Source organism: Cottoperca gobio, chromosome 20 (genome assembly GCF_900634415.1).
Source record: "Cottoperca gobio chromosome 20, fCotGob3.1, whole genome shotgun sequence".
Taxonomy (NCBI): Eukaryota; Metazoa; Chordata; class Actinopteri; order Perciformes; family Bovichtidae; genus Cottoperca; species Cottoperca gobio.
This window is the reverse complement of record NC_041374.1, coordinates 1544847-1560421: the sequence shown is the minus strand read 5'-3', so window position 1 is coordinate 1560421 and position 15575 is coordinate 1544847. Positions and strand designations below refer to the sequence as shown.

At 43.8% G+C, this 15575-nt stretch overlaps 1 protein-coding gene across 1 annotated transcript; it reads left to right on the top strand.

Annotated features, from left to right (window-relative positions):
- Window positions 1-2469: 2469 nt before the first annotated feature.
- LOC115025483 (gamma-aminobutyric acid receptor subunit rho-3-like) lies at window positions 2470-15221 on the top strand. The gene is made up of 10 exons (XM_029457777.1): window positions 2470-2606; window positions 5184-5296; window positions 10915-10982; window positions 11285-11508; window positions 11817-11899; window positions 12519-12656; window positions 12864-13016; window positions 13105-13166; window positions 13661-13792; window positions 14371-15221. The coding sequence occupies exons 1-10, from the start codon at window positions 2470-2472 to the stop codon at window positions 14671-14673; spliced, it is 1413 nt and encodes a 470-aa protein (XP_029313637.1). The 3' UTR covers window positions 14674-15221.
- Window positions 15222-15575: the final 354 nt, after the last annotated feature.

Sequence of the window (15575 nt, the reverse complement as noted above, 5' to 3'; positions counted from 1 at the left end):
CATCCAGTCAAACTTCTCCCGATGACTTCAAAAGACAACTTTTTACAGACCTGCTCTATCACACCGCGCTGCTACAGGACTGAAATCAGTGCCATCTGTCAGTGACGTGCGTGGAAATGTGAGTGAAAGCTGGGAAAACACTTACAGTGACTCAGCAGAGCTCCAGTTCAGATGAGATCCCGGGGAGAAGGAGGAAGAGGAGCCTCCTGAGGCGGAGAGAGAGTTAGCTTGACTGGATCAACAGGTTATTTAGAGAATAGGCAGCACACACACACTCCTACACAAACATATCGACACACACATGGTTATGCAGGGAGGGTTCGGTCGCTACTCACACACACACACACACACACACACACCCTCTGAATGGGTGGAGTTTGGTTGTGATTGGCAAGCGCACACACACACACACACACGACCCTCCATAGAAGTCAATGTTTCCTCTCCATTAAATGTCAGTGGGGTTTGCTTTCAAAGAGCAGAGGTGTTCTGGGGCACGCTGTGTGCCATGTGCTGCATCTCGAACAGTCAACAATGCACAGACCAATCACGACCATAACTCACACACCAACTTTAAGTTTTATCTACGAACCTTTACATACAAACAGTCCAGCACTTTATTACAGTGAGGTCGTGTTGTACAGTAAAGGAACGTGTTTCCTCTCAGTCATCGATACGTCATTATTCAGTCATCATCTGGCCTGCTGCAGAAAGAAGTTCCAGTTACAGATGAGTAACCGGGAAGTTTTTGGTGAGTACTTTGTTCTCTTTTTCCGTGAAGCCGTCGTTACACACATGGAAGTTGAACATGAGTCCGACGGGGGGTCACAGGGACAAGTGGTGGGAAAGACTTTCACCTCTCACTGCATAATAGTTAGTGCTGCTGCATCCTTAACAATCAATCGAACAGAACGTAATCACTGTTGCTCTGTTTCAAACTAACAATACGTAGATAATGAGCTGTGATCAATAGAGCGAGACAAGTCTGAACAAACAACCAGGCGGTCGCTTTGTTCTACTTTTAGAATTGTGAATTTGTTTGGAAATATGTATAAAATGTGCAGGAGCGTCCTGCTTCATGACTGCACCAGGATCTTTAAATGTAGTCTCCTCTTTGTGTGAAGAACAAGCTCCTAGAGAGACTGGAGGAGGAGATGACTAAATCCATCTTCTCCACTCAGACCTGCCTGGCAGTGACACCCCCGTGACACAAACAGGAAATATTATTTATTCTTATTTCTAAAACGGTCTCTGGAACAACTCTTTGAAAAAACAGCTTCACAGCAGCTCCGAGCTTCTTCGCTGACCTCCAGTTAACTTCTCATCTAATCACGGAGACACGTGTGCTCCGGGTGCCACAGGACGCCGTGATGTCACTGATGGGTGCGGCTGCAGGTGCAACGTTTCAACCAGAGAGGGCAGTCAAACCCTGCCGTTCAGTCGTGTGCTGGGTTACTCTTTAAAAACATATTCTTGCTTTGTACAGACGTGAACACGACACGCTTTGGGTCTCTTGTGATCATGAAGCTGTAAAATAAGTAAAAACACATTAAATGTTAAAGTCACTAAAACACAGTTTGAGGTGCGAATGATTCCTCAAACTCCTCAATTGACAAAAGCCACATGGAACCTCTGTACACATCTGTGTGTGTGTGTGTGTGTGTGTGTGTGTGTGTGTGTGTGTGTGTGTGTGTGTGTGTGTGTGTGTGTGTGTGTGTGTGTGTGTGTGTGTGTTCTGTCTTCCAGAGGTGTAAACTGAGGAAGGCTGTGAGGCTGGATTTCGATGCAGCTCTCTCCATTCCCGCTCGGATTAAATTCCAGCCGATTTTCGTGCATAACTAAACTCTGCACACACACACACACACACACACACACACACACACACACACACACACACACGATGTGGAGGTGTGTGCCAACTTCATATAATCCATATAATCACACCAGGTGCCTGTTTTTTGTATTGTCCCGCTGAGAAAATCCTGATTACTGATGGATGTGTGTGTGACTGTTTGTAGGTTAGTGAAAGATTGCTGTGGCCATAGATAAGAGGATTAGGGTGGAATTAGTGTCATTCCTCTATCACCGCGAGGAATAGATTCATATCGATTTTAATCAGAGATGGAAATATCCACAAAAACACGACGACAGAACAAACAGAGGCAGACGGCGAGAGCGGTAGGAGGACTAAATGAAGCTGGAGGGAAAGAGTCCTGGAGATCATCGCAGCCGGGATGCTAAGCTGCAGACTGGGGAGCTACATGCACATAGGAACACATACATGCACTTAAGAGAAGACTTCACTCATGTATTTGCCTTGTTTGGAAGTCCTGCCTTCAGTCTGGAGCTCTCTGGTTGGGATGTTTGACCAAAACCACCAGCGCTAGTCTGCAGGGCGGCGTGGACGGCGAGCCGGTGGGGTCGGTGCTGCAGGCGATGCTGCCGTTGTGGCGGGGACACCTGTGAAACATGAAGGTGGATGTTCTGGCTTGCCTGGCTCTGGCCGCTGCCAGCCTCGTCGTCATGGTGACCGGTGGTCGCAGCACCGGACGCAGGAAGCACAAGAAGGTCTTCCTCGGGGAGAACAGCAAGTTCAAGTTTGGAGGGTGAGACGCAGATCCACACAGTTCACACACACATTTGTCACGGTCGTGCGGGTGATGAGTCGGTTTGTTCTCGACTGTTTGTGCGTCTGACATCTTCATTTCTTGGCCACTTGGGGGCAGCACAACAAACTAACACTGATATATTATCACAGTTAACATCAGCATGTTCATATATAGGAGGTCCAACAGATACACATTCATCTGGAGCCACCACTGTAATGTTAGCATGTTAGCATGTTAGCATTAGCACTGAAACAAACTACAGATGGACAAATTAAGATTTTGACATGTGCTTGAAATTGGAGTTGGACTCACGTTGGAAAGTGTTAAAGAAAAAGGATAAAGATGCATTACCCACAATGCAACTCAATCCCCTACAGCTTGGCGGTAGGTTCAGGGGTCGTGTCTAGATGGTACCCCTCTGGTTAATGTTAGGAGAGGTTGTCGGGCATCAGGTCTCGCGAGAGTTTCGCCAACTTTCACAAATGGTGACGTGTTAAGCTACAAACGATTAATGTAGCGTTGAGGAGGAGCTGCGGTCTGATAAACTCACTTCTTTCTAATTCTTCCAGTTTATTCTGTGGTTTGTGAGGAAGCTGCGCTCTTCTAACGAACACATCTCCCATGGCTGCTTCACTTTCACTTCACTGTTCCACATAAAAACCACAAACGACCTGAACACTTCTCGTTAGATCGTTTTATTTTAGGAAGTGAGATCGCAGCATTACTTCTTTGACCGTGTCGGTATTGCTCACAGCAGAGGACTGACCTTTCAAAGAGTGCATTGTATGTATTAAATAACTAATAATAACACTATAAATGATGTGTTTAAGGTGGGGAAAGCAGATTTCAGTTTGCTATAATGTGTTTTATTACATGTTCAGTGAACTCTGGCTTTCTGTTAATCTTCTCTTAAAGTCGTTGTCACAAGAGACGGACAGCTGATGTGTGTGTGCAGCGAGGACGACCAATATCATGTTGATCCACGAAACAATGTCACCGCCCAAAGCCCACTGTTTGATTGACAGGTGATCTGTGGGAAACGCAGCGCAGAAACAACACAGAGATGAGTCAGCGGTGGAATGTAACGAAGGAGATGTGCTCACACTTATAATGTTTGATGGAGTTATTGGAAACTATTTTGAATTTAATGTCGTACAGGAAGTGAATTCTTCCTCCACTGCTGGAAGGATTCAGCTTCAGTTTGTTTGATTTAGGGTTGAATTTGGTTTGTTTTAGGGGATTGTAGTGTTTGTTTCAAGGTTAATTTAAGGGATTATGGAGACAGGATTTGGCTCAAACACATTGTCTGACCTCACAGTATTAGAGACCAGCATGTGTAGTGTGTGTGTGTGTGTGTGTGTGTGTGTGTGTGTGTGTGTGTGTGTGTGTGGGTGTAGTTAGATATTTTAAAGTCTCAAGATGTGTGACTTTCAAAATGTCTAACAGCTTTCATCTCTTTTCCCACTTTGTGATCACCTGCACCGCACGTGTGTTTACCCCTCCTAGAAACACACACGCACACACACACACACACACACACACACGGTGCAGCATGTATTGCAGCTGAGAGGCAGCTGGGCTCAGGCTGTAATTATACCTTCTATATCACAAACTCTGTCTCGTCTGGGTTTCCCTGGATGAATGTCAGACGTGTATAGCAGTTTAAAGGTTATTTACGTGCACGATGTGTTTACTTTGTGCGTCTGAGGACGTCAACGCTCGAAAACACTCAAACTCTGTCCACAAATACGGACATTGCATTTCTTGGCGTGTGCAGTTGTGAAAACACACACGCTGTGACGTCACATTTAGATATTGCTGTTAAGCTTCGTTCATGACCTTTGAAATAGAAGTTTGACCAAAAACTTCCTTTGACTTTCAGGACATTTCAACCACATATCATGGTCTTCTTCAGTATCCAACACCAGAAAGCATCCTTGAACAGAGACAGCAAGAGATGTGTGATGAGCTGCCCACCTAACTCTATTTAAATACACATTCTTTGTTTTTATTTCTTTCCCATTTCAATGATATCTTCTACACATGTCTCTACATTATGTTCTGGTGCAAAGATACACCGTGGATCTAATTTCCCCTGTGGCTTTGATACTATGACACCATCATTAGATTATTATTACTCATGCATCCTGACGGCTGAGGAAGAAAGGACTTATGGGAAATGTGAAATGCTTCTTATCTGCAGCTGGTTGTGTGAGTCCTGCAGTAGCACCGAGGACACTTTGTGTGTGAGATAGAGAACACACGTGTGTACGCGTGCATGTTGGTGGAGCCACGCCTTTGATTAAGGTTATGGTTTTGGCAGGATGAGAGCAAGCAGCAGGGGTGGGGGGGGGGAGACAAAGAGAGAAAATCCACAAACTGTGTTTTCTCTAATCAAAACCTGCAATTACAAGTAATCACTCAACACTCTGTCTGTCTCTGTTTGTGTGTGTGTGTGTGTGTGTGTGTGTGTGTGTGTGTGTGTGTGTGTGTGTGTGTGTGTGTGTGTGTGTGTGTGTGTGTGTGTGTGTGTGTGTGTGTGTGTGTGTGTGTGTGTGTGTGTTGTCTCTGCAGACGTATTGACCACAAGCTGAAGAGGCAGGACAGCACCAAAACATTGCTGATAAAAAGTGAACAGCTGCTGAGGATTGAGGAACACGACTTCGCTATGAGACCGGGCTTTGGAGGTCAGACACAAACACAAGCACACACACACACACACACACACACACACACACACACACACACACACACACACTCACACACACATTCCCCCAGCTACATTGCTGTGATGTAGTCTGACCTTCTCTTAACCTGCTCCTAAACTAAACCTAATTCTTGCCTTGAGGAAAACAATATTAGTTTTATTCCACACTTAACTGTAAGGTAACCCTTTTAGATGTAAAACCTTCTTTTTAAATCTTTTTTTGTATAATAAAAAATCTTATTAAAGCCCATTTTGTATTGGGTTTCACTAAAATGACTGGAGATAGCCCTAAACCTTAAACCTTGACCTTAAAATCCAACCTAACCTTTAAAGCGTCCTCGTGAGGACCGGCCGTGATGTCCTCACCACAACTGTTTAAAACTGACATTGGTCCTCACAAAGACAGCAATACAAGCCCACGCACACACAAAGGCACACCTCATTTCATTTTGATTTAATCCGCTTGCTCACACGTCTTCCGACAGAGGAAATCAGCCCTCGTCCCACGCTGATGATGCGTAAGCACTGGTGTGATGATGTGATGATGGGCACTGGGTCAGCCAGACAATGGATGTGTCAATCCAAAAAATCACCAACACTGACCCAGATTAAACCATTGTGAGGCAGCACGAGCGTGCGTGCGTGCGTGCGTGCGTGCGTGCGTGCGTGCGTGCATGAGTGTGTGTGTCTGTGTGTGTGTGTTAATGCATTTGAAACACAGTTGAACTCATTCACATGTGATTTTGTGTCCCTGTGTGTTTCTTTAGCAAAATAGTGTGTGTGTGTGTGTGTGTGTGTGTGTGTGTGTGTGTGTGTGTGTGTGTGTGTGTGTGTGTGTGTGTGTGTGTTAATCTGGATTATATTCCAGGTCTGGAGCAGATGGAGGGGTGGGAAACAAGCTGACGTCTGCACTGAAGATCAGAGTGTCAAACAATCAACAATAGCTGCATGCAGACACACATTTCATGCAAGATGCAAAAAAATAAGGGAAAGTTGCAGGAAGTGTTCGGGGTAGAACGAGAAAAAAGATGGTCTTAGATCCATGAGCATCAGATGTTAAAACACTGCACAGTATTTGTATTTTACAACTGTGGAAAGTTAAGTAACAGCAGCAAGTATTCTCTCCTTTGTTTTGACACATGGCTTCTGTGTTGGCGCTCCCACAGTGGTCCCGTTTAAGTGCATTGCCTGTGTGAACACGTCCTGAGGTTAGGAAAGGATTCTGGTCGCAGTTAAAAGGACTGTTGGTATAAACAGGATTTAAACTGTGGTTTTGAGTTTGCGCGCTCAATAATTGATCCTGAGCCGAGAGGTTTTTACACTCATTAGTTTCACCACCACAAGAGGATGCATGGCACTCACATGTAATGATCCAATGATCTTAAGACAACATTTCAAGTTTTTATCTAAAAGTAAACTTTGTCACGATGATGAACTTGACTTTGGACTGGAACTACTTCTGCTGACCCTCCTGTTCGATGTCAATCACTTAAAGAAGTCACCGTGTTACTGTCTTACTGTCTGGGCCAATGATGGGAGATGTATTCAGATCCTTCACTGACTGGAATATCTGGGAAAATACGCATTTGTAAAATCACTAAAGCCGTCAGATAAATGAAAAGACTTAAATACAAGCACCTTCAGAAGTGTACTTAAGTACAGCACTAAATGTTTCTGACCCACACAGTCACACACACCTTCTTGTCTCTATGGTTGGTTGGTGTCCTGCATGCGTCTGTGGTGCTGTCGGTCGTTCAGGGTGGGGACAACAAAAGCACCACTGTCTGTCCCTAACCCTGCCGCATTTCCACGGACTATAATTTTACACAGAAAGGAAATCTTAGCTTTTTCTGTCTCAGATAAGCCTATAGCTGGTGTGTGTGTGTGTGTGTGTGTGTGTGTGTGTGTGTGTGTGTGTGTGTGTGTGTGTGTGGATTCCATTCCCTCCAGGGACCAGAGTCCTGAAATACTTCTTGCTCGTATTTCTATATCGAGATCAACATTTAAAGGAAGTCAGTAAACTTAAATGAATCCCTACAAACTTTATATCGGCCATCTTGGTCTTTTATAGTTGGATACCATGAGGCCAAATGCTTGTAACAGGTTTACTGGCATGTGTTGTGCTGTTGGCCTTCCAAACACTTGTTTATTTTGGCTGCAGCTCTTCACTGTCTGACCTCGTGAGGCCGCGAGTTCAGGTAACAAGACTTTGACTGACAGATTTCATTTATAGAAGTTTGGCAGTTTGAAACATTGCTATTGATGGTGGGGTTTGTTTACCACTGTGTTTGTCCTTTCACCGCATTTAAATACATTATATTCATTAAAACAATCCACTCAATCATCGTCCAAAGTCTGTTCTCCTTCTGTTTGTGTGTAAATATTCCAGTTTTAAAGAGAAAATTCAGATGACATGGCGAGTTGTGGTTTGAAAAAAGAATGTATCTGAAAAAGATTGATCAAAAGCGAAGCAACAGTCCGTGTTGCTCAAACTCCACTGGATCCTACATTTCCCATAATGCAACTGTGACCTTCAGAATGTTTGTTTTGTCCAACCAATCGTGCAAAACCTCCACATTCTTTAAAGAAATACATCACAATGAAAGGAAAAGCACAAGTTATTTGTAGCAAGTGGGCTTCAACTCACAGTGTGTGTGCGTGTGTGTGTGTGCGTGTGTGTGTGTGTGTGTGTGTGTGTGTGTGTGTGTGTGTGTGTGTGTGTGTGTGTGTGTGTGTAGGCTGTAAAGCTTTGATTACATGTCAGTGTTACGCATGGCTGGGTTGAGTCAGTATGGATTGTGTAGGAGTCTGACGTTCAGCACCTCTTAATCCCTCTGCACATTTCCCCTCCTTTCATTATTGATGACGGGGAGTCGAAACAAAAACCCTCCATGGAGTCTGGCTTTGGGGGCTGGACATCCTGCGACCTTAAACCTGCATCACGCCGCTTATGACTGCATGAATTGATCCTTCTGCGTGCGCTGTGTTCCGGGATTAAACGACTCCCTTTAAAACGCTGAGCACACAGACATTTCTGGGAACAAAAACAACACGACCTTAAAGCTGCGCCCGGCGAGATGTGTATGTCTCCTCACATAATTACACACATTTACACAAATAAGTCCAGAACTGGATTAAGTGATTTACGGGACAATCTGTTCAATATACGATGAACTTTGCTGCTATTTATGACCACAGGCAGAAATAATATCCAGGTTTTCATCGCCAGGTCATGCAGAGTGCACCTCGGCAGCAATGTTTCACTGACACTTAACAAACAGGCTGTCAATCACATAACCTCACTAATGAGGTTGCCCAATACTGCAGAAAGAAATGTGACCACCTGAGGCTGCGATGTGAGTGAAACCAAAACAAGCAGTTTGATTTATCACGTGTAATCTCATAGGGTACAAGTGAAATGTAATCCTGTCAGTTCCTTCAATGTATGCATGACAAGGATTCAATAGAAGGAGACATGCGTGTTAATGATATAATGTGTACCTGCGGTTGAATCCTGACTTGTTTGTGCACGTGTCTCTGTGTAGCCGGCCTTAAACAGTGTGTGTGGGTGTGACATGGGAGACGTAACGCAGTGAAGAGCGGACGAGCGAGCGACCTTCTGTTTCAGCTTTTTCCCACCAAAGAGCGCTCGTTGTCGGGGCTACGCTAACTGTTGGGTCTGCACCACTGGTGGCTTTTTTTACGAGCTCACGCCGGAACAAAGCCGGACTGCTGCAGGAGCTTTATGGTCCTGGCTGTCAGATGAACTTCATTAAAGAAAGTGTTTATTGAGCTGCTGGCTGGAATTAACACACTTTACATCCACAAAAAGCTCACAGACACTTTCCACTCGTTTACTTTGGCTTTGAGGGTGAAAACAGGAATGTAATCCAGTAAACCACGTCCAGACAGAGGTCACAGACCCAACCAGTGTGTGTGTGTGTGTGTGTGTGTGTGTTTATTCATAAACCAGCAGACTTGGTTTTGGTGATTTGCAGTCAAAAGGCTTTTTTATTTTCTTGGTCTTTGAGCTCAATTAAATAAAATCAGATTGAAGCGAGACCTCTGAGACCACAACAGTGACCAGACTGCAGACCACTCCTGCAGGTTAATACTGAGCTGAAGGCTTTTAAATAGTTTGTAAGCACAACAACCCTTTGTAGCTACAGACACAATTATAAAGAATAGTGTCAAAGTGACAAAACTGAATGAATTCTCATTGCTTTAGATTACAATACTCAGATTTAACTTGGTTAAAGTGTTACCCGTGTTATCCTCAACACCCATTGGATGGATTTCCATGAAGTTTAGCTTTCCATGTTCCCCGTGTTGTTTTTCTTCGTCTCAACTTAAAGACAGGTCCAGAACTCTGCATGCAGCGAGGCCGTAAATCACACGTAACTCCAGTTTCAGCTTCTCACCGTTGGCTCTGCATCTATTTTAGGATTCATTTTGACATACGGTACCAGGCACTACTATGGTCATGTGTCTGTATGTTTAAAGTAATTGACCTCTGACCTCTGTGAGTAGCTTCAGGTCTTAAGGTCTTCGGGACTTCAAGCTGTTCCAAGGTGAGACCTGAGAAATGGCCTCCGATAAAGTCTCAAAGAAGAGCAGGACTTTGAGAGTTGTACACTCGGGTCGGCATGTTTTTAATATGGTCTCTTTTATCTTCCTCTCTTCCGCTTTCTTCTTCCTGTCCTTTTGAAACATCTGTTTTGAGAAGGGCTTTACAAATCCAGTGTGCTTGCTCATTCTTTAACTTTTAACACGGACAGATAGACACGTTTATGAGACAAATCTTTGCTGAGTCAGCAATGAGCTCTTTAGTCTGCAGGCCGCAGCGGTGAAGAAAGACCACCGAGCGGCGTCACAGCTGCTTTCTGGGTCTACAAACCTCCGTCACAAACTTTGCCAGGTCATGATTGCTTTGTGGCAGAGCAGCGAAACAGGGAGCCAGATTTATTTTGGAGGGGGGGCGGGGGGGGTTGTACTGTTTGGCTATTTCTGCTCTGTTTGTGTGCAATAATCAGGTTGTTCAGGTTTAGCGGTTAAACAAGCTTAATCTGCTAATGAGGCGGATGGAGTGTGGGCGTGTGGAGGCCAGATGTTGATGGCTGCGGCGAGCCGGTGGTGAAGACAGGATGTTACCAGTGTTCGGCCGATGTTTCCGCACAGACACGTGAAGCTACTGGAGAGTTTTACTCTCAAAGTATGACACTAAAAGTCTCTGCGGAGGTTTTCTGATCTCATCACTCAACATGTGCTTATCATTGAGAACTAAATGATTACAATATTGTCTAATGATAATTTCATTTCATGCAACTTCATCACCTTCAACTCTTTCCTGAATATTGTTGGAAATGTATTAACCCTAACCCTAACCCACTTGTCAGTAATTTGTAGTTGCATGACCTGCAAAAGTGTCAAGAGTTTGAGTTGAGTTTTTGCAGGTCAGAGGTTTCTGCACCTCGGGGGGTGCATGAGAGCAGAGAATGCTTTCACGCTGAACTCATATACAGTGTTATTGCAAGCAGAACTATTGCATTGATGTATGAGTTTGAGTTATTGACTTTCAAAGTAATGATGTCTTTTCAGGTGCAGCCATCCCCGTGGGCATTGATGTGCAGGTGGAGAGCATCGACGGCATCTCAGAAGTCAACATGGTGAGGATCTCACACCTCTTGCACTTCATTTACAGCTTTGTCTGACAGGTGAACACACCTGATGAGGAGTGACTTCATGTTCTGTTCACTGCTGAACGTGGCAGAGAAACTCTTCTTTATTTCATGTTATCTTTAAAAAGCCCCTTTAACCTTTATTATTATAGATAAGGTTCAATAAGTGACTTGAAGCGATGAATCAAGTGACCGATCATTAATCTAAAATGACAGCATATGTACGACGACATGAGTTCATTAACACAAGTTAAATATCAGTACGATGTCTTTGCTGTGGCGTCCTGCAGGACTTCACCATAACTCTGTACCTGCGGCACTACTGGAAAGACGAGCGGCTGGCGTTTCCGTCCCGGAACAACCAGAGCAGGACGTTTGACTCGAGGCTCGTGAAGAAGATCTGGGTTCCTGACGTCTTCTTCGTCCACTCCAAGCGCTCCTTCATCCACGACACCACCATGGAGAACATCATGCTGCGGGTTTACCCCGACGGGAACATCCTCTACAGCGTCAGGTGGGGGGGTGGGGGGGGGGGGGCATACAAACTCCAGTGTTGCTGCAGAAGACTTGAGCCATTCAAATAATCGTAGCAGTGGTGGAAGTATTCACAGTTATACCACATTATATAAATACTCAGTCCTGCTTTCATAATGTAATTAAAGTATCAGAAGTTCTGTTGTTTCTCATCCTTTTTGCTTTATTTACTATTTTCCCACTCGACTGTTTCACTTCATGTCGTGTCGACTGAAGAACTGAGAGTCTGAGACTTTGGCAGCAGCAGGAGCGGTCTATATCCTGGACATGATGATGTTTGTGTTTCAGGGTCACGGTGACGGCTCTCTGCTCCATGGACTTCAGCAGCTTCCCTCTGGACACACAGAACTGCTCGCTTGAGCTGGAGAGCTGTGAGACGCACACACACACACACACACACACACACACACACACACACACACACACACACACACACACACACACACACACACAGAAAAGAGTAAGAGAGGCTTATAGGGAACAGTCTAAGCTCAGATAATGTCATTATATATTATATTACATTTACTTCATAATGATAAGTTGAAGCAAACATGTTGTCTGTTGCCACTTTTAAGTAAAATGCATCAATAATAAGAATCCAATAATCTGAAATGGATCATTCATGAGTTTTACTTTTAGGACTTTTAAGACTTTAATGCAGGACCTTTACTTGTAACAAAGTATTTCTAAGATCTGAGTTCTTCTTCTACCACTGAAAATAAGTAAACAGCCGGATAAACTCAGACGACTGGCAACACATGCAACATGTCTCTGTCTCTCTTCAGTTCATCTTTACCCTTTATCTCATGACACTGAACACCTCTCTCTCTCTCTCTCTCTCTCTGTCTCTCTCTCTCTCTCTCTCTCTCTCTCTCTCTCTCTCTCTCTCTCTCTCTCTCTCTCTCTCTCTCTCTCTCTCTCTCTCTCTCTCTCTCTCTCTCTCTCTCTCTCTCTCTCTCTCTCTCTCTCTCTCTCTCTCTCTCCCCACAGATGCATATAATGAGAACGACCTGATGCTTTACTGGAAGAATGGGAACGACTCTCTGAGGACGGATGAGATCGTCTTGTCTCAGTTCTTCATTGAGCATTTCCACGCCTCCAGTGGCCTGGCTTTCTACAGCAGCACTGGTGTGTGTGTGTGTGTGTGTGTGTGTGTGCGCTTTTCAAGAATAGTGGCGAGTCAGTTATCAGAGACGGTAACGCTTCAGGCCTCTAAAAAGTAATCATATCAAACACCGTTGGGAATTTAGACACTAGTTTGCTTCCAACTTTGTGTCAACAGTTTGTGTTTGAGCCTTCACAAAGTTATGCTAATGAGATGTGTCTGTCTGTCAGGTTGGTACAATCGTCTGTTCATTAACTTCATCCTGCGGAGGCATATCTTCTTCTTCATGCTGCAGACGTACTTTCCCACCATGCTGATGGTCGTCCTGTCCTGGGTGTCCTTCTGGATCGACAGGAGGGCCGTCCCTGCACGAGTTTCTCTGGGTAATGTCAGAGATTGTGTTAGATCAGATTAGAAGTCCTTTATTCGTCCTACAGCTGCAATAAAAACGCCTGTGCTCTCCTCCTGCAGGTATAACCACGGTGCTCACAATGTCCACCATCATCACTGGAGTGTCCTCCTCCATGCCTCAGGTAACAGCTGTGTTAGTGTGGGTTCAAGAGGCGTTCAGGTGCACTGGGCCTCTGCATGTCTTCATGCTCATATTGGCTCTTCTTGACTTGGCTCTAGTTCAGATCTGTTATTCCCATATGGGCCTGTAAGAGTCCAGACTTAAAACCAGAGGGGAAAAGGGGCCTGAGGCTCTGGAACAACCTGAGGAAATAAACCAAAAATCATCTTTTAAATCGCTCAAGACATTCTAGTATATATATATTTTTTGGTTTACATAAGTTTTATTTATTATTTTAATCCAAATATGGTTCTAGTGTCCCAAAGTTTGGTACTTGACACTATAATTACGACAAAAAGGTCAAAATCTTGAATATGTTTGTAGCTGTGGGGTTAATTTAAAGAATAATGCACCATATAAAACATAACTGTATAAGCTTTTCTCTTATATGTGCATATGTGTGCAGAGTCCATCCTGCACAACTCCTCAGTGAATATGTGCCTCTTTGTTGTCCAGGTGTCGTACGTGAAGGCGGTGGACATCTACCTGTGGACCAGCTTCCTGTTTGTCTTCCTGTCTGTGATCGAATACGCAGCCGTGAACTACTGCACCACTCTGGAGGAGATGAGGAAGATGAAGAGGGGGAAGGTCAGCTCAGGCTTCCAAAGAGGGATTATTACACCGCACATCAACACTCAGACAAAACGGGGAGGGAAGCATGGGAATAACATGTTTAACTGTCTCACTCTACTGGTCGAACAGAGACATTACAGTCTGCCATCTTCAGTGCTGGAATGTTTATACGTTATTATATATTAGAGGTATTTGTACTTCACTTGAGTATTCATGACACTTATACTTCTACTCCACTACATTTATCTAACAGCTTTACATATTAAAACATATCAAGAACTCTTAAAATATGATGCTTTTAAGTCATTTAATGCAAGAAAAGCCACGTTTTTCATGGTTTCATTTCTTCAAATTCTGAAGATTTGAGGATTTTCTTTGTCTTAAATTACAATAAACTGAATATTGTTTTAGGTTTGGCCAGTTGTTGGGACATTTGATCAATTGTTAATATAACAATATTAATTACAGCAGCTTTAATCACTCTCTTTCATGTGAGGATGTGTAAAGGACATGTGTATACACAGTGTAAACTATATGAAAACAACACACATCATCATATTCTGTGTTTCTGAATGCTTCCTGTACCGTTTCAGATCCCATCCACCTTCAACGCCAGCCAGGCGATGGCCTTTGACGGCTGTTTCCATGACAATGACATTGAGCTGACTCCGTTCTCCCGCATGGCTCCCACCCTGACCTCTGACCCCCGCACCTCGCCCACCCAGAACCCAGACATCCGGCCCATGGAGGGGACTCGCCTCCGCCGGCAGCGGTCCTTGCGTGAAAACGTGGACTTGTTTGTGAGCAACAGCTACATGATCGACTCGTACTCGCGCCTGGCCTTCCCTCTGTCCTACCTGCTCTTTAACACCATCTACTGGAGCCTGTACTCCTGATCCAGCGCTGCAAACTCTCCGTGAACTCTGGTACACTTTCACAGAGTCCAAGTGTTGAGTCAAAGAGCATGCTGGGGGATTCCTCCTCTCCACGGGGCTCCACAGGCACTTCACTAAATTAACTCTTGATCACAGGAGCCCCTTCATCTCCGGCTTCATCACTAATCATGTTCTGTACAAGAGAGATAAAAGCACTCCAGCTCCTCAGAGTAGGAACTTAATTAATTGTGCACAATTCCAACCCGACATTTGTCTCATGGGAGTGGGTTGAATTCCTATACTTGGCAAGTAATGAAATCTAATTTGTTATTCTTTAATAATCTGTACATGTAAGTCATATTTTGTAATACTCAAAGCTTCTACTTGCAGAGGTTATTTCACTTCTTAGCCACGGGGCAATACTGAATTAGGATGACATTTATGTGAAAATGTTCTTTTTTTGGGAAATGATCCTTCCCCTTTTGATGAATGATGTGAGTGCAGCCATCAACTACTGAACATGTATTTTCTCATTAAATGTATCTTGTTCATGAGTATGCAAAAGTGAATTTATGTGCCTAAGAGCCATATTGTAATTTAAAAAATAACAATTTAGCAACCTTCAGGAATGTTTCAATTAAAAACTAACACTCTTTTATAAGCATAATACGTATTTATGTCATTTTGATTAACAAAATAATCCACCAAGAATTTGAAATCCTGGCTATAACCCTGGTATACTGTAGCAATTTAAACATTATGGGATCTTTTTAATTTCTTGATTTTTTGTTGATCTAGGGGTCATTTCTCTATTTTCTCAAATTAAAATACTTTAATTTGCAGATTTTATGTGGAGTTTAAATTTAAAAACACAACGCTAACACGTGGTTGGTATTTAATGAGCTGATTTATGTTAACAAAAC

Excerpts from the sequence above, each read along its gene's own strand:
- LOC115025483 (XM_029457777.1), top strand. The coding sequence starts at position 2,470 with ATGAAGGTGGATGTTCTGGCTTGCCTGGCTCTGGCCGCTGCCAGCCTC. Across the intron at positions 5,297-10,914 it reads TATGAGACCGGGCTTTGGAG|GTGCAGCCATCCCCGTGGGC; the intron begins GTCAGACACAAA and ends ATGTCTTTTCAG. Across the intron at positions 12,657-12,863 it reads GGCTTTCTACAGCAGCACTG|GTTGGTACAATCGTCTGTTC; the intron begins GTGTGTGTGTGT and ends TCTGTCTGTCAG.